A 24,662-nucleotide genomic window follows, 5' to 3' on the forward strand; every position below is an offset into this window, starting at 1 on the left:
ACTGCTCAATTTTTCATTATAATTGCATATACAGGTGTTACTTTACATTGCATGCAAGGTGCAGTTCAGAAATCACTTAGATGTAAGCTTCACAAATGAACATTGCAAATAGTTTGGCAAATTTTCATTGTTCAGAATAACCTGAACTATTCTATGCTATTAAGATAAAAGTTACTCGGAAATCAAGTTCTTGCTTCCAAAAAAAAATGTACAAATCCTTCCTGCATGAAGTGTACTTCAGACTTTTACCTAAAAAAATTCTAAGTATAAACACCAAAAGAAAATGAACAAGTCCCTCCCACGTATATGAAGTGTACTTCAGACTTTAACTTATAAAAAAAAAACTAAGCATAAATGCCAAAAGAAATTGTCCCGCGTATATGAAGTGTACTGCACAAATTTCAAAGTATCTGCGGTGTACATGCAGTGTACTATTTTCTTGTACAAGTCCCTCCTGCGTACATGCAGTGTACTCCTTAAATTTTCCGAGTCTGTGCTGCTAGCACAAATTTCAAAGTATCTGCAGTGTACATGCAGTGTACTATTTTCTTGTACTAGTGACCTCCTGCGTACATGCTGTGTACTCTTTGAAATAGTATGCGGCATGTACGCGGCATGCGGTGTATGTAAAATGTACTCCTCTGGCGTACTACTGTGTTCGCGGCATATACACAGCAAATACGCAGCATGTATACCACAGAGGCTTGCTTCTGTAAGGGTATTTACTAAATGCTACTTTTTATGCATTTATATGAGTATAAACCGCATTTGGACTTCTTTCAAATCCACGATTTGCGCTAGCATTCAATTCTTATGCCAGAGTCCCTGTAAAGACTTTTAGGTAAAGGAATGTCTTAACAGTAGCAAGAATGAGTCAAAAAAATGACTTCAGTTAAAGTTTGCCTCAATACTAAAAATAACATACAACAAGAGCACTACCTTGCGGGTGCTGACGCTCATCTGATTTTTTTGTATAATAGAAATATTGTCCTACCCATGATTTTCTAAGTCTAAATAGGGCCATCATTCTTGCAAAAAGCAGGATAGAGTTATGTTTCTTGATGTACAGCCTCTGCCTATGATGGTAAAAACTGTTGCAAGTTTTAAAGCAATAGCTTTGATAGTTTATGAGGAAAGCTGACTTAAACATAATACTCAACCAAGGAAACTGATTTTCTAAGTCCAAAAGGGGCAATAATTATTGCAAAAAGCAGGATGGAGTTATGTTTCTTGCCGTACAGGGTCAGTTTATGATGGTGAACAAGAGTTGCAAGTTTCAAAGCAATAGCTTTGATAGTTTAAGAGAAAAAGTTGATCTAAACATAAAACTTAACCAAGAAATCTGATATTTTCTAAGTACAAAAGGGGACATAAATCTTGCAAAAAGCAGGATGGAGTTATGTTTCTTGATATATAGGGTCAGCTTATGATAGTGAACAAGTGTTGCAAGTTTCAAAGCAATAGCTTTGATAGTTTAGGAGAAAAGCTGACCTAAACATAAAACTTAACCAAGAAAACTGATTTTCTAAGTCCAAAAGGGGCAATAATTCTTGCAAAAAGCAGGATGGAGTTATGTTTCTTGATGTACAGGGTCAGCTTATAATGGTGAACAAGCGTTGCAAGTTTCAAAGCAATAGCTTTGATAGTTTAGGAGAAAAGCTGACCTAAACATGAAACTTAACCAAGAAATCTGATATTTTCTAAATACAAAAGGGGACATAAATCTTGCAAAAAGCAGGATGGAGTTATGTTTCTTGCTGTACAGGGTCAGCTTATGATGGTGAACAAGTGTTCTAAGTTTCAAAGCAATAACTTCGATAGTTTAGGAGAAAAGCTGACCTAAACATAAAACTTAACCAGGCAACACCAACGCCGATCAAGTGATGACAATAACTCATCATTTTTTTTTTTCAAAAAATCAGATGAACTAAAAACTGGGCAGTGAAATTAAAGGTAAGCTATCAACAGTATACAAGTTTTTTCATAGATACTGGACAAAGCCTAACTGAGCATCGCGTTTTTGAACAGAATCCTACCTGTAACAGGTGACTCTTTTTCCTGAGCCTGTATGTCCAGTGTGTTGCTGTAAAATGGTTCCTCAAATATTGATACCCATTCTCCACAATGAAACACCCACGTCTTCATTGCTTTGATATCTGTCACCTCTATATGGTCTAAATGCCATGCTTGACTTCTCTGCTTCCCATCATGCTGTAACATAAGATACATTCATCAATATTTTTAAAAAATCCTTATGTTACCAAAGTCACGAAACAACTGTACCACTGCTAAACAGAGTTCTTGTTTCAAATGTATGTGACTTTTGTAGATCAGAGAGAACTAAATTCACATAAATCCTGTATAGATATTCCATTTTTTCTCTAAATCACATAATTTCAGAACAATTTGTAGGATGTATGTCATAGCATTTTCACAGTCCAAGTACCAAGATTCACTATTTTTTCTGTATTTGAAATTAGGATTTTTACATTTTCAGTCTAAATTGCTACAACTTACTATGAACCATAAAATTATAACAAGTCTACAAGCCTTTAATAATCCTCATCTGAGAGCAAAACTTGGATAACTGCATTGGCATAAAGCCACTTTTATCCAGTTTTTATGCTGAGGTAATGAAGTTCAATTATTTTCTAATTCTGAGAATGCAAATTTACATTTATTTGGGTTTTTTTACAACTGCTTTTTAACAAAAATAGGTTAAAATTGACTCCATTTTGTTATGTGAATACTTACTTCGATTGTGAGAATCTGTAAGTTTCCAAGAAGTGGTCCTTTTACATGAAACACCTCTTTTGATGCTCTAACAAAACACAGCTGTGAACATCCATGAGTCTTTTTCAACTGAGTCCTAGGTAGGAATTCTAGACTGCCTTTGATTGCTATAAACACCTATAATATGGAAAATAATAACAGTTGTAAAAAACAGATAAATCCATGCAACCTTAGAACACTCTGATCTAAAAACACTACGAAAACAACAGGGAAACTGGGAATAAAGACTTCTCCTGGCTGAAAATTCTTACCACCAATCAAATGAAAGATACTTTCAATAAGTTCAAAAGACTTACACTTTATGTACCATATCATTATCACAGACATGTTGCAAAATTATTGCCTATCTCTAACACTACCTAAAAAATTGTATTGTAAATAACAATTCCATTCAAGCTTATCTACAGTAAAATTTACAATAACAAGTTTATTGAGTCACACATTAATTACATATGTTTTTGTATATACCCACAAGTTCATGTATACCTGGTGTGTCTGAAACAATTATTCTCAAGGATATGAGAATATTTTGGTGTAACTGAACTGATTATTCTCATGTACAGGGGCATGCTAGTATCTCGTTTAACCCTTATACTGCTGGACATGATTGATTCTGCCTTTGCAACCAGTGTAGATCATGATCAGCCTGCACATCCATGTAGTCTGATCATGATTTGTACTGTTCGCTTTTCAGTAAGTACCTTTTTGGTAATCACCCCTTTTAACCGTTAATGGTACTGTCCAAACTGAAAGATGGACAATTTCATTATAGAAATCTAGCAAGGTAAGGGTTAAATTTTGTTTTATTGATACAGGTTAAAAGCCAAAGTGATCTGTTAAGCTTTTCCATGCACTGCAACAAAAATGTATTTGAGCCACGCCATGAGAAAACCAACATGGTGCATTTGCGACCAGCATGGATCCAGACCAGCCTGCGCATCCAAGCAGTCTGGTCAGGATCCATGCTGTTTTGCTGACGGTTTCTCTAATTGCATCAGACTTTGAAAGCAAATAGCATGGATCCTGACCAGACTGCGCGGATACGCAGGCTGGTCTTGATCCATGCTGGTCGCAAATGCACTATGTTGGTTTTGGTTTAAACATATTTTATTCGTCTATATACAGCTACATGAAAAAATATTGTACACAACAAAAATGAAAAGGATTAAGCTGAAAGCAAATTAATGCTTGATAGAAGAAAAAAAGTAGAGAAAGTAAATCGAATATAAGATAGTGAGGAGAGAAATGATGATGTAGTTAAAGATTTTCAGATGATTGTATATAACTTTACTTGACTGTGATAATTTGGTATTTTTATAAGTATACAGGATAGGTGGAAAGTAAAAGAGCTGAAGAATGAGTGACCGAGAGTTTTGGTTACCGAGTTGATACCTTATAATTGCAGTATCAGTCAAAACAATGTGATTTCTCAATAAACCTGTGTACCACAAGAAAGAGTTGTTCATTTGCAGTGTCTGAAAGTTCAGTGTTACTAAAGAGGATAGTTTTTAAAGAGACTGAACAGTGTAAACTTATACCATTTATCAACTCTGGTCTTATATTTTGATACTGCTGACACTCCAAAAAGAAGTGCCGAGCAGTCTCTCTTTGACCACATTCACAAAGAGGTGAAGGTATAATGCTTTTAGAAAACAAATGGTCTGCTAAGGAGCTACAGTTAGTTCGGATATGAGTGTGGTAGATTTGAAGCTTTCTTTTACCAGTATAGTAGTGCACCGGAACTTTTGAAGAAGATGGAAAAAGATGCCTCTTGAATGAATACAAAGTTGGTGAGTTACGAACGCAGATAGGAAGATCGTTGAAAGCTCGTGTCGTAGAAGGGAGAAAGGAGTTGTAGAATAGTGAAGTCCTGGCTCTTGGAACTCTGTAGTCATCCTGTTTCCGGAGGCTGTATGCTTGATTTTGAACCGGCATAGGACAGAGATTAGATAGGTATGAAGGAACAAGATTTTTGGTCATTTTGTAGTATAAAAGTAGTTTGTGCTTCTGTCGGCGAGACTCAAGTGTTTCCCAACCAACTTCGCCCATGAGTTTTGCAATCGAGACCAACTTTGTAGTACCAGATACAATTCAAGCTGCCTCATGTTGGATCTTTTCAACAGTGTCATTCTCTTGGACAGTACAATTGTCAAAGACTATGTCCCCGTATTCTAGTATCGATTGAGAGAGTGGCGATCAAGGACAAATTTAAGCTTTCGCATGACGTTGATACACCGGTAAGCCTTCTCTACAATATAGTGGATGTGATTGTGCCATTTCAGATCGGCAGAAAGAACAACACCAAGATGCTTGTGACCTGTCACTTCTTGGATCGTCTCATCATTCATTTGTAAGCTTGGGTGAGACCTGGTACCAGTTTTCCGAGAAAAGGTAAGGGATTCGGTCTTTTTCGGATTGAATTTCACCAACAAAGATTTAGCCCAGTTTGAGATAGTTGATAGATCATAGTTTAGAGTAAATGCAGCAGATTGAGGATCCTCGACTACCAGTAGAGACTTGTGTCATCGGTGAAAAGACGGATATTGGCTTGTATGTTGGTTTTCTCATGGTGCGGCTCATTTACAGATATGTTAAGATGTTTTTGCAGTAACTTACATTTGCATTCGTTCCAGCATTTGTTTTATCAGATGTGAACACCTCAACTTTATACAGTCTCTTTCTGACCTTGACCTCTTCATCTTCTTCAGGTTTCACCTTCTGTCTGGGTATAGGGGCAATATATTCTATTCTAGGTTTGGCAGACTTTGGTCTTCTCTTAGGCTGAAAGTACAGAGTTATTACAAAGTTATTGTTGACAAACCCAAAGAGTTGACCTGCATATGTTAAACCAAACTAGACATATAAAAAACTTAGTTTAAAGTTTAACATGTACTCTGTCTATCCGTATATATCTACTTAAAGATAGAAAATAGACAGAAATATAAGAGTTTAAAACAAGGGAAATAATAACCCTGACATAAGTTTGTAGTTTATGACTTAAACTGCAGAAACAACAGTTTTACTATGGATGTAAAATTCTACAAGACCTCCTTATCTTGTGTATTTTGTGTCATTCAGGAAGATTTAGTGAGCAGTGTACAAAGAAATTGTTACCCTGTGTTGCAGCATATGCCTTTTGTGCTCTTCCATTGTTGAACAGAGATAGCAAAAACTTGTCTTTGCTGAAAAATGTTAAACATATTTTAAGTTTGTAAAAAATAACTGAAAAGACTTTTTAATAATTTAGAAAAATTACCAGTTTTAAAAATATACTATTCGCTACTGATAAAACCTATAAATGGATACTGTAAACTCTCATATAGGCCCATCAATGATGCTGCATTTTACAAAAGGAGTACAAAGGGGGAGGGGTGGGGGCATTTATTAAGGCTCAATTTACAAAACTTTATTTCATTAGTAATAGGAGAGATCGTGTTTGTAAACAAATCCATTGTATTTTCTATTTTTAGAACTGATAAGACAAAGACTGGGTGGGTAGATGCCGAGCGTCCATGTTTTTTGTAAACAGTGATGTTTTTCTAATGGCTTAAACTTTCTTAAAACACAAATAATAACAATACTTTTTTGATCAATGGAAAGTGTATAAAACAAGCAATTTATTGATTACTTTTGATTATAATTTTGAAATTAAATGGATTAATTATGAACGCTTAACTTACAGTATTTTTTCAAAAAGTTTGGAGGATCGCTACGCCGCTATTAAAATCTTATGTCATTTAAAACGGTTATTCATTTTAAAAAGATATTTAAATGGGAAAATATAAAAATCGTAAGCATTTCAAAACTTTTTGAATTTTTAAAATCCATAAATGAGCGAAAAAGTTATTAAAAATTAAAAATTCAGATCCCATACACAAACGATGTAAAAACATTTGTTTTACCCACCACCAGATAAACAGGTATTTATGCGTGACGTCATGGCGATCTCTCCTATTCAGAGAATAAAAACTACACAACCAACTTCATGAATGAATTTTAACAATAAAAACACTCTCAGCATAGTGCTGGTATTTGCTAAATAAATGAATTACAAGTATTTCCTTTGTTTCTTCTAAAAATATAGGGGTAATTTATGAGGGATCGGGGGGATTTAAACAGGGTTATACTTCATATATCACACCCATAGTATTTCTTATTTGTTCATTAACCAAAAGCTTTTTAGCCATTTAAATGATACAAAAAACAGGAGCAGTAGTCTACTGGTTAAGGTGTTGACCTCTCTACCGAGGATTCATGGGTTCAAGCCCGACCACACCTTCTCATATGACACCAGTACTGGTATTACAAAGAAGTGGACTCAAGAGTGGTTCAAATTATCTTAAATCTGTCATCACAATTGAAAACTGAGCTAAATGATACATTAGTATCATAAAATAGATTAGTAAAGACAAGCAGACAGTATTTGAGTTAGTTATTTGAAAAGTCACTATATAAAAGCATAATACTTTTTAACCCTTATCATGCTGGACATGCAGTCTGATCATGATCTGCATTTTCGTCATTCAGTCAGCATCTTTATGGTAAGCACCCCTTTTAACAATTAATGGTATTGTCCAAACTGAAAAATGGACAAATTCGTTATAGAAATATAAGCAGGGTAAGGGAAATAATTTCATTTTGTTATAGTTTACCTGGAGGATCAACATATGAATCTGTCTCATCATTGATCTGCTTGCCAAGAGAATCAAGAAATTTGTTGTCTGTAAACATGACTTCCACACTTTCCCATCTGCCAGGAGTCTTTGCCCTCTCAGCTGACTGTGGTTTGGCTAAAATGTTTCAGAATGTAGGTTATGTTTAGATAACATTTTTTTACAATTGTATATATTCTTAATGGCTTAAATAAACATATTCACAACTTGTAATATCTACATTTATTGCAAAAGTTATTTTGTGACATCTCATTTCCCTAAGCAATCCAAAATATATTAATGCTTAAATAACTGATTGATAGATTTGAAGTGTAATGGTGGTCTAGTGGTAATGTGAACTGTCAATCCTGAGGGCTTCTGGTATCATCAGTGCTTTGCAACTGAGGATGTTTAAAAAAGAAAGTAGTCTATCCTCATGTATCTAGAGCACTGCACCCCCATCCCCAATCCCTTGTATCTGAATTTGTCTTGTACACTCATCTGCACCTGTCAGATAGCTGCTTGTAAAACCTAGTGCTTCCCAATCATAGTCATAAAATTAATGATCTTTTGGAAGTAAAAGCAGAAAATATAGTGGTCATTTCTATTTAGAATCCTTAGTCATTATAACAATAAACAAGAGCTAACACAGGAGACAGAAGGCATGACTAGTTCGAAGACTGATATTGAAATTTATAAGGTACAGCTGAGAAAGCTGTCACTGTCACTGGAGTGTTTAATGACTCCAATGTGGATGATGATATTAGACAATAGTTTAAGTCTAAGTCAAATGTATTTAGTAATAACAGACATACAGTGTTACGGTATCAAAACATTAACTAAGTATAAATGGAAAATTTCTACATGAGTTATGCATCATGTGACAGGCCTTTTTTTCATCAATTTGGGAATGCCACTGACACCGGTGGAATTGGGAAAATGCTCTCGGATATTATCTTAACTGGGACAATTTGCAAATTACCAAAATCTACATAAATGTGTTTTTGTGTGAAATATTAATGAATTGCATTTCAGTAATTGTTCAACAGTATTATAATTTACCTTAGTATACATACAAATTAGCAAAACTATCTTAAAACAGCAAAAACCCTAAAAGGTATACTGGTACTGATGATAAACCTGAACAGAAAATGAGGTTTTTAACCTGTAACTTTTTTATTTCTGCAATTTGTAATCAATGGTCGGTATCAAAATAAAGCTTAACATTTCCTGAAAACTTTACATAATTCAAATTTACATTTAGTTAGCAAACTCACACAAAGTGAAGCCCTGAAAGGGGTTTGTAAAATGGGGACTGTGAGCAGGTTGACTGATGATAAATTCGAACACTTTGTCATTTACAAAATTTTCTTTGTAGTATTATATTGAAACTTTCCCCCAAAAGCTGCAACAGTCATTTCTGATCAAGTAATGAAGAATGACCCAATGTCAGGCCTTCATGTGGCAACAGTGAGCATGCGCTAAAAAAAACACGCTCTTCCCCAGTAATTTTAGATAAATATTTTTTATACAGATAAATGTAAGTCATTTATTTATATAAAATATTTACCAATTTTGTTTTTATTTACACCAGTTGGTGTTGTAAATTGAAACTATTATAATATTATGCTGTGTTCAATTTCATAAATAACCGATTGCAATTGAATACATCCAAGGTGGTTGACTTTATCATCTGTATGGGTTTATCATCAGTACCAGTAATCATTTGAGAATTTTAATTCAACTTTGGGAAAAAACCATACTTTTTGGCAATAGGATTACCTCCTTTTACCGGAGGTAGATTTATAGGGAAAAAAAGCTCTGTTTGTGATATCACGTGGGTAATAATGTGGAACAACAATTTTAAGTTTGAAACAAATCCATTTAGTAATAAATGAGACTGAGCAAAAGTTCATCACAACTTAACCTGAAACTTCAGGTTAAAATGGGGACATAATGGATACTATATTGGTGCTAGAATTATGGACCTTGTGCCATATGATGTTGGGGATGATGTGGAACCCAGCATTTTAAGTTTGAATCTATTGAACCTATTTAGTAACAACAGAGATATGGCACCAGGTGTAAAAGCATCGAAATTCAACTGTTTTTCTAAGCAAAAAGGGGACATAATTCACGAATAAAATTTGCACCAGAGATAAGAACCTTATGTCCTGAGATAAGAACAATGATGTGGAAAAACTAAAAAAGTTTGAATCAAATTTATGAAGTAATAACAAAGATAAACTAGTAGTGAAAATGCATCAAAATTTATCTAAAATTGGGGCATAATTCATGTGGATGTGGACTCCGAAGCTAGGTTGAGTATGATGGCTCTCTATATAGCCCTGTGGCTGGTAATATGGTGCAGTTAAGACTTTTTGATTTGCTAAAAATACTAAAACGTCTACTTTTTCACCAAAATGTGAATTCATTATAAAAACAAACAACACTTGATCTATCATACTGATTTTCAAGCAAATATAATATTGAACATTACTTGTTTTCACGTCTATAACAACACAACCCTTCTCCGCGCCCTCTGTTTACATTGCTAGTAATATGGCGTACAAATACATAGCAGTGTGCAGTTTGTAATATAAGTCATATAAAACAGTTTTTAGCTACTGGCAGTCTGGCACATACAATATGTATATTTTTAAGTGTCTTTAGTAATTCTAGTAGGGATCAGTAGTACAGGAGTGATCTCAAGTGATAAAAATATTAGAGTACTGTAGTCTAAAATAATGTAACCTGGTGTCTAAAATTACACAATAAAACAACATGACAATAACATCTTAACATTAGTTTGCATGCTTAATATTTGCAGACTTAAGATTATTCATCAGATATCAAATTTCTGCCTGAAAACATGGATCCTATAAAGTATTTAACGTTGAAATTATAATAATTCCAATCTACCCAAACACTTTTGTGCCGTATAATACAGTGGTATGCATGTTTTTGTTGTAGTGGAAACATATGATCGATGGCATTCCAAAGTCTAAAGATGTGCTTAGTGTAAAATGAACACTTGCTTAAAATTTCTATGGCCGACCATTCATGTACTTCGCTGTTTTGTACCTCCCTATACATGTTTTTATTCAGCCAATTTTTCAATGGCAACTTCATTTGCACCATATTAACGGCCGTGCCATATTACCAGCTATCGTGATATGCTTTATATATGATATACCATAGTTTCAAGATCAGACTTGACCATCACTGGCAGGGAGACATGCTGTACCAGTTTTGAGCCCAGAATTGATGTTGTCATAGGACAACTTTTGTAACTAAGTACTCTTTATCTGTTACCAACACAACTACCAAATTTGTTTTGAGAACTTGCAGTAATAACGTCATAAATAAAGTCCGAAAGAAGAGGGGCTTAAAAAGGACCTAGTCTTTACTACAGAGCCCAAAATCATCCTACAGGTATCCTACAGGTTTATATAGTCCAGTGTAAATGATAAGGTCTTTGTCCTATAAAGATGAAATACAGTGACTAAATGAGACTATACTAAAAATATATAAAGAAGCATTTATACCAGACTTGGGTCTTGTGTTTGGATGCCAATGTTTGATGCCATAATCAATGCATGGGTCTAACTTCTGCATTTGTTGTGATAATCTGGTAAGATTTTCTTCTGTCTTGTTACACAGATCCTTCAGCCCTTTACCATACATCTCACTGCTTATAGGTCCTGTCCATGTTTTCTTCAGATCGGGTCTGCCTTCATACTGTGCAGGTGTTGGCCGAACATGCCATGTTCCAACTATCCTTTGAGACATTTTAGCGTGAAATTTGCTCTCCTGTTAAAGATTAATACTCACAACATTTCTATAGTGTAAATTGCACAAATGATGAACTGGATCTGAAGAAAAATCAATATTTACCGTCGTTTACTTCCGTAACCATTGTAAACAAATTTCGAATATTTCCTCACGATATTAAGTTTCTAATAGAGCACCGGTTATACATTTCAAGCGTCTCGGTACAAGTTGTGAAACATCGTTCATTTTTTACCTATTTATCAATTATTTCATATTAGACAACTAGAGAGTTGGTCATGCTAAGGTATATGTTCTGTTATACGTTAAAGTACAACCAATATGGGTATTATGTGCTGTCTAAACAGCGTTAAAATACGATAAAACTTGCAGTATTACTCCTAGTTAACAGACGCTCATGAGACTAAGTACACAGATTTACACTAATTTACACGTGCAATTTGGTACACATGTAGTGGAAATATCATGTCACATATGACTGTACAGATCACGGTTTCCAGGTGGCCTGGAAAGGTTAATTCAACTTAATTGACACATTCTCAGGTAGCCTTACTTATTTGGCTTATTGTGTAGTCCAACAAATTTGACGTGGTCCTAGGAAATATTGAGATAATTTGTTCATATGGGCAATATCCCCATTCACGTCAAACATTCGAAAGATCAAAATAGTTGAAGCAATTTACGATGAAATGTTTTACATGCTATTTGTTTAAATGCCATTGGACTATTTTAATAGTATACTAAAATATTTAATGAATGACAACAGCGCCTTTTATTTAGTTCGTCCATACCTTCTAATTTATTTCTTTCATCAAGGTTCATTGGTCAAACTTCATGTATAATACGGTCAATTTTATTGATCATCATTATATTTATTTAAGAGGCCCACCGAGGTTTTCACGCCAATTTGTAGTTTCTTTGTCAGACGTGTCACAAGCAGAAAGAATTTTTTAAGCCAGGAATTAATTATGTCGCTAACTGGTCATAAATTCAAATAAAACTTACGTGTATCGAATGGGGATTCAAATCCACATTGATTTATATAAATGTAAAAATTATCAAATAATTGTAACGTTTTAGTGCCATGTACTGGCATCCACACGGACAAACACACAAATCCCGTTGGTGAAAATCTAGCTCATCACCAAAGGAGATTTATTGCGCCTATATACTGTCATTTTACTCTAATGACAATTGATTTACAAATTTGCATATTAATGGAATTACTTCCCTTTATGCATTCAGTAATCGTTACATTACTTTCCCCTCGGAGAAATCTCATCCCGAGATTTGGCCTAGGAAATGCGTGGGTAAGGCAACTCCAGTCCGGCAGTTGACTTCATCCACCCGCTGCCACCATTTGTAACTTTAAGTGCCATGTATTGGCATCCACATGGACAGACACACACAAATCCCGTCGGTGAAAAGCTAGCTCATCACCAAAGGTGATTTATTGTGCCTGTATACTGTCATTTTACTCCAATGACAGGTTTACAAATTTGCATATTAATGGAATTACTTCCCTTTATGCATTCAGTAATCGTTACATAATATCCAAAATTATGAATTTTCTGGTGATTTAAACATTTGTATGTACTGTTCACGATTAATGTATACCAACACAATGACCAATATGCGCAAGCGATAAAACCAATAACTTTACCTGACTGTGAACTGTGATTTATCGTCCATTTTTTTGGTCCTACAAAGTTCTGTTGTTTTTATTGCCCCGTCACAAATATTAAACAATCTGAACGTTGAATTATTTTGACTAGCTTATCGTAATGACTTATTTTATGATCTGATATTATATAGTTGTTATCCCTCTAAGCCTTACCCATATCTGCCTTTTAGTGTTAGGAAAACAAAGAGATCAAAAAATCCAAAAAAGTCATAATATACTGGTCAGACTTACTTGCTTTAACTGAACAATAATATTCATGTAGAAACTTCAAATGGGTTGAATTTAATTCATATTTTTAAATAAGAGACCTAAATCTTCGAAAATATGATGTGTCAGGTGCCAGGAGATATCTGCCCTGACACAGGTTTCAATAAACAGCAGGCTGCAGATAACAGTTAATGTCGCGAATTGCGATTATTATGATATTCATATTATTGTTGTTTTGATCCGCCGGAGGTGTGGTGTCCGTCGGGATTTCAGTCCCGTCGGAGTCTATTCATTATTTTCACACGTTTTGTGTCTGTTTTGCGGGAAAGCTTTTTTATATATAAAGTTTGTTTTGGTATAAAAAGATTTAATGTAAAATATCAGACTGTGTAGGCGTTATACGGAAAGTAAATGGAATAAAATAATAATAAGTTTTGTGATATTGTAAAAGGAATAAAATAAAAGTGAAGTTTTGTAAATTGAAAAAAAAAAGAAAAAAGAAGGAGAGGCACAGCGTGCAATATCAGGCTTAACATTATCCGATGCTAATTACGACATAGCAATTGATATTTTGACAAAACGCTTTGGAAATGTGCAAGAAACTGTCGATCTACATTACAGTAAGTTAATCAATTTAACACCTGCAACTAACAAAACCGATAGTTTAAGAAATCTGCTTGATACAGTAGAAAGACATATACGTAGCTTAGAAGTTCTGGAACAAAATGTTAACCAAGATGTGTTTGTGTCAATGGTCAGAACCAAAATACCAGAAAATGTATTAGTTCAGTTGGAAATTCAGAACAGTGCCAACAATAAATGGACTATATCCAAACTTTGTGATAGGCTAAGAGAATATGTGATAGCAAGGGAAAGAGCCGAGAAGACGGCCAAAGAATCAGACAAAAAGCCAACATATTCTACACCACCGAGAACATGGATGAGAAATAATGAACCAAAACTGACACTTGCAAGAGGCTTCAACAGTTCTGCGCATGCATTAAGTACTGTAAGAAAACAACCATCAATTAAATACCAAGGAGAAAATTATGCTGATAAGTGTAGATATTGTCAGCAAAAACACTGGAGCGATGAATGCACCAAATATAGGACTTTAAATGAAAGAAAGGCTCAACTGAAAGGCAGTTGTTTTAAATGTCTGAAGACAGGTCATCAGTCTAGAGAATGTAAAAGAACCAAGGTATGTACACATTGTGGAGACATAAACGCACATCATCGCAGTTAATGTCCCAAGAAGTTCAAACAAAACGAAACCATGTCACATTTAGCAAATGAAACAACTGAAAACAGTGAAAGATATGAATGTGAAGAAAATGTGCTTGTTTCCTCAAATGAGATGGTCTTAATGCAGACGGCTGTAGCAGACATCGTGAATCCAGAAACATCAGAAAACCAGTCGGTAAGACTCATATTGGATTCTGGTTCTCACAGAACGTACATAACAGAGAAACTCGCGGACAGATTACATCTCAAGCAAACTGGGGAACAAGAAATAAAATTAGTTACCTTTGGCAGCAAAACATCACAAACGATTAAAACAAAGTATGCAAGTGTTGATGTAATATTGAGGAATGGTGAACATATATCAATCAATGTTAACATTGTCCCAACCATTAGTGGTGAACTACACAGAAGACCAGTAAGTGCATTACACACGGATCAAATAAAACATATAGTCGGTAGTGTTGATCTAGCAGATACATTACCAAGTGAAAATGAATCATCATCGATTGAAATGTTAATTGGTAATGACTACTATTTGGATTTTATTCTTAGTCAAAAAATCGAATTACAGCCTGGATTATTCTTACTCGGGAGTAAGTTAGGTTGGATTCTAACTGGACGAACAAACGATCAGGAGAAAAGCAATGAAACATGTATGTTGACACTCACATATAGTACATGCAATCATATTACGAATGGTTTGTTTGCATCCGTTGATTGTGTAGTACCCACAAAACCTGATTTGCAGGATTTTTGGAATGTGGAATCAATAGGCATTCTAGACAAACAAAGCAATTCTGACGATGAAATAGCAATGAAAATGTTTCAAGATACTATACAGTTTGAAAATGAACGCTATAATGTAAGATGGCCGTGGATTGATGAATGTACAGATTTACCTACAAATAGAGAACTGGCTATCGGACGACTTAGAAGCTGTGTTGCAAAAATGAAAAACAAACCAGAACTGTTACAAACATATGACAGAGTGATCAAAGATCAATTGAGTAAAGGTGTAATTGAAGAAGTAAAGCACCAACAAGTGGATGGGTTGATACATTATTTGACTCATCATGCGGTCGTTTCACCACAGAAAACAACAACAAAGTTGAATGGTATACGACGCGTCAGCCAAAACAAGAAACAAGAAATGTTTAAACGAGTGTCTATATAGAGGTCCAGTCATGCTCCAGGATCTTTGTGGTATGTTGATGAGATTCCGAATGCAACCCATAGCAATTGTTGCTGATATAGAAAAAGCATTCCTCCAAATAGGATTACAGGTAGATCAACGCGACGCTACAAGATTCGTTTGGCTCAAAGACAGTGATCATCCCACATTAAACGAACAGAATATTCAGGAGTACAGATTTTTGTAGGGTACCATTTGGAGTAGTCAGTAGTCCGTTTTTACTTGGTGCAACTGTAGATTTTCATCTGAAATCTTATAATGATGAAATAGCAGAGAAGCTAAGAAATGACATTTATGTAGATAATGTTATTACTGGTGCAAAAAATGTCAGTGAAGCAATGCATATATACAAAAGAACCAAATCTATGTTCACAGAAGCCTCAATGAATTTGCGAGAATGGGTAACCAATAGTGAAGTAGTCAATGAGTTCATACCAAAAGAAGACAGAGCAGATACCGAATCTGTGAAAGTGCTTGGACACTGTTGGGATGTCAACAAGGATACGATATCTTTAAAAACTCCAAAAATCATTGTAGAATCACGTGACATTACTAAACGTCATGTACTGAAGGTCATTGCTTCAGTTTTTGACCCATTAGGTCTTCTCTCCCCAGTGCTATTACCTGGCAAAGTATTATTACAATCATTGTGGCAGAAACGGCTTGATTGGGATGACAAGATCAGTAATGAAGATCAACTTGAATGGAAAATGACTGAATTAAACATAAACAAAATAGATACCTTCCCTGTTCCCAGATGCCTACATAAAATATACGAAGAGCAAGTGAAATATAAATTGTTGTGTTTCAGTGACGCTTCAGAAAAGGCATATTCAGCTGTGGTATATCTACATATGTCAACAGAACAAACATCAGCAGTGAACATCGTGTTTTCTAAAACACGACTTGCACCTGTTAAGAAGTTATCAATACCAAAATTGGAGCTTTTAGCAGTCTTAATAGGAGTTAGGTGTTTGAACTTTGTGAAAAGGCAGATGGCTGTACCAATGACACAGATGTGTTTATGGACAGATTCAACGTGTGTACTAAGCTGGCTAACATCAGATAAAAAGTTCTCAGTATTTGTGAAAAACAGAGTGTCAGAGATTAAGGAACATGGTGGCATCACTTTTGCATATATCCCATCAAAGGAAAATCCTGCAGATATCGCATCCAGAGGGACAACAATGGAAAAGCTCAGCATGTACAAAACCTGGTGGTACGGCCCATGGTGGTTGTTACAACCTAGCAGTGATTGGCCTGTGTATAGTAATCATTTAAATGATTCTTATAAAGAGATGATTCAAATAGAAGAAGAAGAAGACAAACAGGAAACAATGTTATTGCAGGAAGAAAACGGCAAAAGTGAGACAAACAGCGTGTGTAATCCACCATTCGATATAGACTTCAACCAATATTCTTCAATAACAAAGTTGTTAAGAGTTACAGCTATAGTTCTGTGATTCGTCCGAAAACTTAAGAAAACTACATGTACAAGTGGTCCTATAAGTAACGCTGAAGTGTCAGATGCTGAAAAAATGTGGTTGCGCTATGTCCAAGAAAAACATTTTCAGAAAGAAATTGCAGCCATTCATGCAAAAAGGAAAACAAACTTGCAACAACAGTTAGGGCTTTCTTTAGACCAACAGGGTATTTTGCGTTATATTGGAAGATTGGAGAATGCTTGTTTAAGCAAAGAAACCAGACGTCCTATTCTCTTACCACGCCAAGAATACTTAACTGAACTTTATATAGATAAATATCACAAAGAACTATTACACAGCGGCATTTCTCAAACACTAGCAAAAACAAGATACAGATTCTGGATAGTACATGGACGTGCGACAGTGAAATCTGTTTTACATAAATGTACCGTTTGTACACGTCATGAAGGTGGGTGTTATAAAGTGCCACCAATGTGTCCTTTGCCAGAATCTCGAGTAAGCGAAGCAACACCGTTTTCAAGAACGGGTCTGGACTCTTTCGGTCCTATTTACATCAAAACAACAGGTCAAGAGAATAAAGCATGGGTATGTTTGTTTACGTGCTTAGTGACACATGCAATCCATCTGGAATTAGTATCAGGCATGTCCGCAGAAGAATTCTTAATGTGTTTGAGACGTTTTATTTCACAAAGAGGGACACCTACAGAAATAACAAGTGACAACGCAAAACAATTCAAATCCGCTAATTCTGTTTTAAACCGCATATGGCAAAGAACTTTACAAAGTGAACCAATTCAGAGCTATGCCGCTAATACTAATATTAAATGGCATTTTATTGTTGAGCTCGCACCTTGGATGGGTGGCTTTTATGAGCGATTGTTTGGGTTAGTTAAAAGATCATTTCGTAAAGCCATCGGAAGGAAATTATTGACTTTAATTCAACTTCAGATGCTGATTAAAGAAGTTGAAGCAGTAGTCAACTCACGTCCTCTAATATACGTTGGAGATGATTTACATTCAACAATATCATTAACGTCATCACATTTCTTGACCTTGAACCCAAATATTGGTGTTCCACAAATGTTGGAAGAAAATGACAATGAATACTTACCATACGTAAGTAACACAGACCGATTACTTACTGTATGGAAGAAAGGACAAAAACTTTTGGACATATTTTGGCAAATATGGAGAAATGAATATCTGATTAGTCTAAGAGAAAGAACGCAAACACGACTGAAAACAAACAGGATTCAGGCTTCTGTGAAAGCATCTGTTGGTGATGTAGTCATCGTTAAGGAAAACATTCCTAGGGGCTGCTGGAAACTTGCAAGAGTTGTTCAACTGATACCGAGCCGTGACATAGAAATGCGAGCTAGCAAAATTCGTTTGCCAAATGGAAACGTTTTAAATCGTCCACTGAAATTATTGTATCCCCTTGAAACTGCTAACGCCAGTACCAAAGAAATAACCTTAAACGATTCGGTAAGACAAGCACAACGGAAGTATTCAGACATAAATGTGTCTACAGAGCAAGTCAGTGACTCAAATTTTAAAAAAAGATTACGTCAAAAACGTTCATCGGCAACGAAAGCTTTAGAAAATATAAAGCAACAGTTATCGCAGTAACGTTTGTTTTTTTTCTACACATACAGGCTTTTTTTGACTGCTTAAACTAGATAACAATAACAACAACATGGTTCAAATATTCAGCCAGTGGCATGTCCTTTGACCTTTCTATTTACCTCCATTGTTATGTTTAAAATCACTGTGTGATTATAAGGCGTACAATATTATAATAGGCTCCGTTGGAGCCTTCTGTTATATAAGCAAAATGCACGTGCATATCGTGAATTTCGTTGTGGATTAATATTTAAATAGATATCTATCTTCGCCGTCTTCATATACACACTAGCTGGCGAATACTGAACATTAGATTTTAAAAGTAACAATTTCAATTGAAGCAAAACATGTTTACATGTGACACTTGTGAAAGAAAATACATTTACAAAAAGAACCTTCTTAGACATGTGCGTGAAAAGCATAAAGTTCTTGAATACTGGAGATGTCCAGTTTCCAGCTGTGACTCAAAATTCATAAGACGCAGTTACTTGTGGAGACATTTATGTCTCAAGCATAATTATTCAACTACAGAGGCAAAGAATACGGCTTTGTCTACACCTAGAGGTAACAAACCTGTAATGGAAACATATTATGAGGATGTTAGTGAAGATGATTCGATTCTGGACTTGCTTTCTACGGAGAATATCGATCAAATGAGTTTTTGTTCAGGGATTAATGACTTTGACCTTGATCTTTTCGATCATAATTCGAAAGACGTGCAGGACGGAAATAACAATGTGCCTGCTAAAACCTTTCAAAGTGATTCTACTGTTGCGGTTAGTGTCGACTACGTCGAATCTTGTAACTACGACTACGTAGAGAGCAGTGTCGTCACCGAAAACATAGGTGACGTTGGCAGTAACGACACACACGAGAAATACGTCGATGTCAGGCATGAACATAAAATGACGGATGTATATTCTGACACCTTGGATAATAATGTGAGTGATAGTAATAATAACGTTATCGACAAATATGATAACGTTAGCAGTGAAGACGTAACAGTCAAGGACGTCGCATTAAATATTAATGTCAACACCTTTGAGAACGTTATTATTACGGAAAACGTCGACAACAGTTGCACGAAAAATACAAGTGATACTTATAACGTTATTAGTGAATACGTTAATGTAAGCAGTGACGATAACGCCTGCAGAAAATACTTGAATGTAAGCAGTGTCGAAAGTGACTTTTTAACTGTTGATGAAAATACTGATACTGATAAGCCTGTCGAGGAAGTAAAAATAACTGATAACGACAGTAACAATGTTAGTAATGACGAAATAGAAAATGTTGATAACTGTGACTTGCAAAGTGATACAAGCAATAATACTGATGACGAAAGTGTCAGTAATGCCAACGTAACTGTTCAAAACGTCAGTACCAATAGTATTAATATATGTGATTCAGAAAATAATGACGTCATGACTGACGTCAGTAGTGATAATATACGTCAAATGAGTGACGATTATATACCAATTTCAAGCGATAAAGAAGCCGATAATACGATTGATAGGGCAACATCACATTACATGACTAAAGTATGGATGTACACATCAACAAAATGAGTTTGTATTCGTGATGGTCAGGAATACGTTCTAAATGTGACTGGAGAAATGGACTATTTTGAATTTGACATGTAATTTACATTTGCATTGTAACCATTGACCTGTGTACTATGAACTGTAGACGTCTATACTTCATTTACAATTAATTCGTGAAGGTTTTATTAATTCTGAAGTACAAGTTGAACTTGAGGACAAATTTGTGCATTTTTTTGTTTGTACTAACTTTATACATAAAAATGTTTTGTTAAAAAAGAATAGTTTTGCAAACTTATTTGTAACATTTTGCTAAAGATATTTACATAATGACTAGAGAGTGTATCTCTGAAGTTTTTCACCTATATATATATTTTGTTTTACATAATTATATTTATCTGAATGTAATATTACCATAATAATCATACTCCAAAATGTGTTAAGAACACATTTATGTATATAGTTATAACTTTTTTCTTTACTATCCGTCTTTGGCAGGAGTGTCGCGAATTGCGATTATTATGATATTCATGTTATTGTTGTTTTGATCCGCCGGAGGTTTGGTGTCCGTTGGGATTTCAGTCCCGTCGGAGTCTATTCATTATTTTCACACGTTTTGTGTCTGTTTGGCGGGAAAGCTTAACTATATAAGCAGTTTGTTTTGGTATAAAAAGATTTAATGTAAAATATCAGACTGTGTAGGCGCTATACGGAAAGTAAATGGAATAAAATAATAATAAGTTTTGTGATATTGTAAAAGGAATAAAATAAAAGTGAAGTTTTGTAAATTGAATTGTGTTTGTGTGTTATTCAACGGGAGTATAAATTATAAGAATAAAATAAATCCAGTGTGGCTGTTCTACTTATCTACAGTTCGATAAATAAACAAATAAAAAATCGCCACAGTTAACACTAAATTGCAGAAACAAAACACAAAATATACATTCATAAAATGTCAGCAAGGCAAGTTTATGCTTTAATGTTAACATAAATTTATTATCAGAGATGTAATCATCACAAATAATTTGTATGTACAGGTACCGGAAAAAGTTCCCAATGGATTTCATTGGCGATTTCATAACAGAAATATGCAGAATAAGTTTGGACGTGATGGAGACAACGACAATCAAAAGTTATCACGCTGTCCCGAAACGTCCTATTATTTGGACTTGTAGTCAGGTCAACCTAGCAATGAAGAATTTTTAAAAGTGACCTATGGCTCAATGGCTGTGTTTGGGGTGCTCTGTGCTTCTGGCAAATCTCCCTTACATTTTAAATTTCTTAGTTAAGGCCTATGTTTTTCTGAAATTATGAATTAGATGGGTGGGGTACATGATATTATTTCTGAGAAATTTCGAAGTTATTGTAAAACAAATTTTATTCCAGTGTAACAATACATTAAAACCATGCAGTGCTGAACTCTTACTTTAATTAAAAGACTAAAGTGGGAAAAGTTATCAGTATGTTCGGGTCACAATTTTCGGGGTAAGTATTCTATATCATCAAGCATAAATGCGAAAAAGTATAACATACATAGTAAAGCTGAACTATCCGTGTAAATGAGCTGAGAGCTATTTTTCTATTTCCATTTATTACTTTTCTAAAAAACACATTAAAATTAACCAGGTGTGGGTAAAAATTGTCATTTTTGTGCACATGCCTTTACACATTAAAGAAGTCCCAACTATAAGTATGGTGTGCGAGAAGGGCCTGAGCGCTTGTACGTAGTGCGCATTTACAGGGAGTGTATTGCTCAAATTAATATATTAAATATATATTTGACTTTATCGTAAGTCCGAAAAGTGCACCAAAAATAGCAGTATTAATTTTGTAATAATATTATTTATTTACAAGCGTAGCCTATCTCTGACAAATGACATCGAGAATTCTAACTAGCCTTTTAGAAAGCTGCATTTTCAAGTACCTGATATTTTCCACTTTGGTTAAAAGCATTTTTTACAATACATTTTTGTAGATAGTGACTGGCTACAGAAGGAATATCACGGAAATAAAAATACGCTGGACCTACGGAATGCTACAACCTACTGAACTTCAAAGTTTAAATTTTTGCTTTAATAAAAAATGGAAAATAAACTAGAACTCTATGATAAAAATCAAATAGATCGTTTCGGAAGTGTTAGAGAGTGAGAAAGGAAACATATCCTACGTAGTATTTAGCATGGATGATTTTGCACTGGGGTCATGGGACTCGTCTCGAAAAGGCCGGTCCGTCAGCCGCGAGTTAGTTGAATGAATGGTTACAGACTTCTATCCGCATGGCGCCTGGCAAAGTGGTAGGAGTTGGGAGGTAGTTGGCTAGCACAATAAAGGTGTCTCATAAGCCAATTTGGCTGGCCCTTTCAATAAGGGTGACACTATAATAAAAAATAAAAAGAGACCTTTACCTTTATACAGTAGGGATCTGTTTGTTTTACATGTAACATCAAAGCATTAACCCCTCGTGAAAATATTATGCTTTCGGCGTTCACTGTATATGTATAATTATAATATTATACTTTGACGTTACACTGATACAAACAAATACCCTTTTGCATATTCATTTATATAAAAATAAAAACAAGCAAACAAACAAACAACTATGGGGAAAATGTTTATCTTTTTTATTTTGTTGGGTTTAGAGTAACATCAAAACGATACAATTAACTTTTTCCATTTTTGTTTGTTTTTTTTTTTTTGGTGGGAAAAACCTCCAGGTTCCCCTCCAAACATTTTTGGGGCTCAGTTGAGTACCTAGATAGAGGCAGAGACCTTAGAAAAGTCAGCTTGTGGCTTCCTTACACCATCCCACGCCGGTGGCAAGGAATTCAAAGTCAACGACCTTGGCCATCCGGTCATGGAGGCATCTATAGAAGTAATGTTTGAAATATTTACCATTATTCAATTCTCACGCTGATTTTCATTCCTGTGAAGTGAACAATTATGTCTACGTTTTTCTTTTGCAACTATTAAACTTATATATTCAATTAAATCCCGATAATATAAATGATACTGTCAATGATATTTACCGCCTGAAATTACAAATAGTTTGTCGAATACACCATACTTTTAATTACAAAAATTTACACACCACGAGGGTCGGAAAGCACGAAATTTTCGTTCTTGAATGTATATATGAAACGTCATGCTTGAAATGTAAATAAAGGAATAAAGGTAATTTTTAAATGTTCTTGGAAAAGATCGAACTGTGATTGTCGATGTTTCCGGTACAGAATATATATGAACGTATATATACGAGCCGTTTCATCTTATGGGACTTACAGGAACATTGTAAGCGATTGTTTATTTATTTTATTTATGTTCTAGTAACCTTTGACACTGATTTCGAGGACAAGCCGTATTTGTGACACATACATGTCTATTGCTGGGCTGTAAAAAGATAGATCCAAAATTTAAACTAAAAGCTATATTGCATAACTTCTTCGTCATTTCTGTGCATAGAATTCGGTTGCTATTTCGTTAGAATATCAGAAAATTACTTGAAATAAAACATATCTTTGAAAAAGTCCCGATCTTTCATCATTTGTTTGGTTGGCGTATGTTTACAAATTTCATGTTAGTAGGCCGTCATGTCCAAGAAGCCGTGTAAAGTGATAATTTTGATGACACATTGGTTTTATTTTGTAATTGTGAGTGATCGTTACGTGATCAGAAAGATCGGACAGTGGGATGTTATAAAAAAGTGATACTTTATTTAGATTAGAAAGTGAATCGCACTATACAATAAGGAATTCTAAGGTAAAATACTCCTTTTACTTCGTTCACTGAAGAAAACATGGCGGACATATTTTTGTAAAATATTGGTGCACGTATGATTTGTGTAACCCAGTTTAACGACGTTTTCTTAGAAAACTAACGCTCAGCTCATTTACACTGACATATCCTTGATTGATGAATATATAAATTGTATAGATATAAGAGACTTACGGTACCAAATACTTACCCCGAAAATTCCTGTGCATTTTCCCCTTGTGCACTGTTGGAACATGTTTTTGAGTGTCATTGATACTTTATAATTTACTCGGAGATACATTTTTTATTATTATTAGTTTCTCTTTGAACCCCGAGCATTTCTCGCGTTGTTACGACAATCTCAGTTTTACATAGGAATTTTGCACTGTCAAAATAGCATAGTCCTTAAAATTGCAAGTTGATGAAACAAATTTTTTCTACCATATATAGAATTTTTTTGGCGACGCCGTCTAAATTCGTTTTCGTTACCTATGCGACGTGACTTCAGTTTGCAAATCAAACTACTTGATAACGCATTATAGATAATTTATCAACATGGAAGATTTTTGCAACACTCTGCCTGATTGGACGAGAGTGTCAATTTCTTTCACTCTGTTGATTATGCTACGCTGAGTGAAATGTAGACAAAGCGTTTATCCTAAACGACGCTGTTCACAGTTTTAAAGCTAACTTTGGCTCAGTATATTTAGCAAGAATATTGATATATCTCAAAATGAT

The 24,662-nt window shown here is 34.8% G+C and overlaps 2 protein-coding genes across 3 annotated transcripts in view; one reads left to right on the top strand and one right to left on the bottom strand.

Annotated features, from left to right (window-relative positions):
* The window catches only part of LOC123563449 (uncharacterized), a 30,717-nt gene extending 19,337 nt beyond the window's left edge, over positions 1-11,380 (bottom strand). For both annotated transcript variants that reach the window (XM_053531889.1, XM_045356274.2), the window contains exons 1-6: positions 10,994-11,380; positions 7,446-7,583; positions 5,908-5,975; positions 5,410-5,574; positions 2,755-2,910; positions 2,037-2,211 (exon numbers count right to left, since the gene is read on the bottom strand). In XM_053531889.1, the coding sequence (XP_053387864.1) occupies positions 2,037-2,211; positions 2,755-2,910; positions 5,410-5,574; positions 5,908-5,975; positions 7,446-7,583; positions 10,994-11,237 (946 nt within the window). In that variant the 5' untranslated portion in view covers positions 11,238-11,380. The remainder of the gene's footprint in view (positions 1-2,036; positions 2,212-2,754; positions 2,911-5,409; positions 5,575-5,907; positions 5,976-7,445; positions 7,584-10,993) is intronic.
* A 28-nt stretch (positions 11,381-11,408) lies between these two features.
* LOC123563450 (tRNA-splicing endonuclease subunit Sen54-like) overlaps positions 11,409-24,662 on the top strand; it is a 28,993-nt gene continuing 15,739 nt past the window's right edge. The window contains exon 1 of the mRNA XM_045356277.2: positions 11,409-11,523. Coding sequence (XP_045212212.2) covers positions 11,516-11,523 — 8 coding nt within the window. The 5' untranslated portion in view covers positions 11,409-11,515. The remainder of the gene's footprint in view (positions 11,524-24,662) is intronic.

The sequence above is a fragment of the Mercenaria mercenaria genome, chromosome 2 (genome assembly GCF_021730395.1).
Source record: "Mercenaria mercenaria strain notata chromosome 2, MADL_Memer_1, whole genome shotgun sequence".
NCBI lineage: Eukaryota > Metazoa > Mollusca > Bivalvia > Venerida > Veneridae > Mercenaria > Mercenaria mercenaria.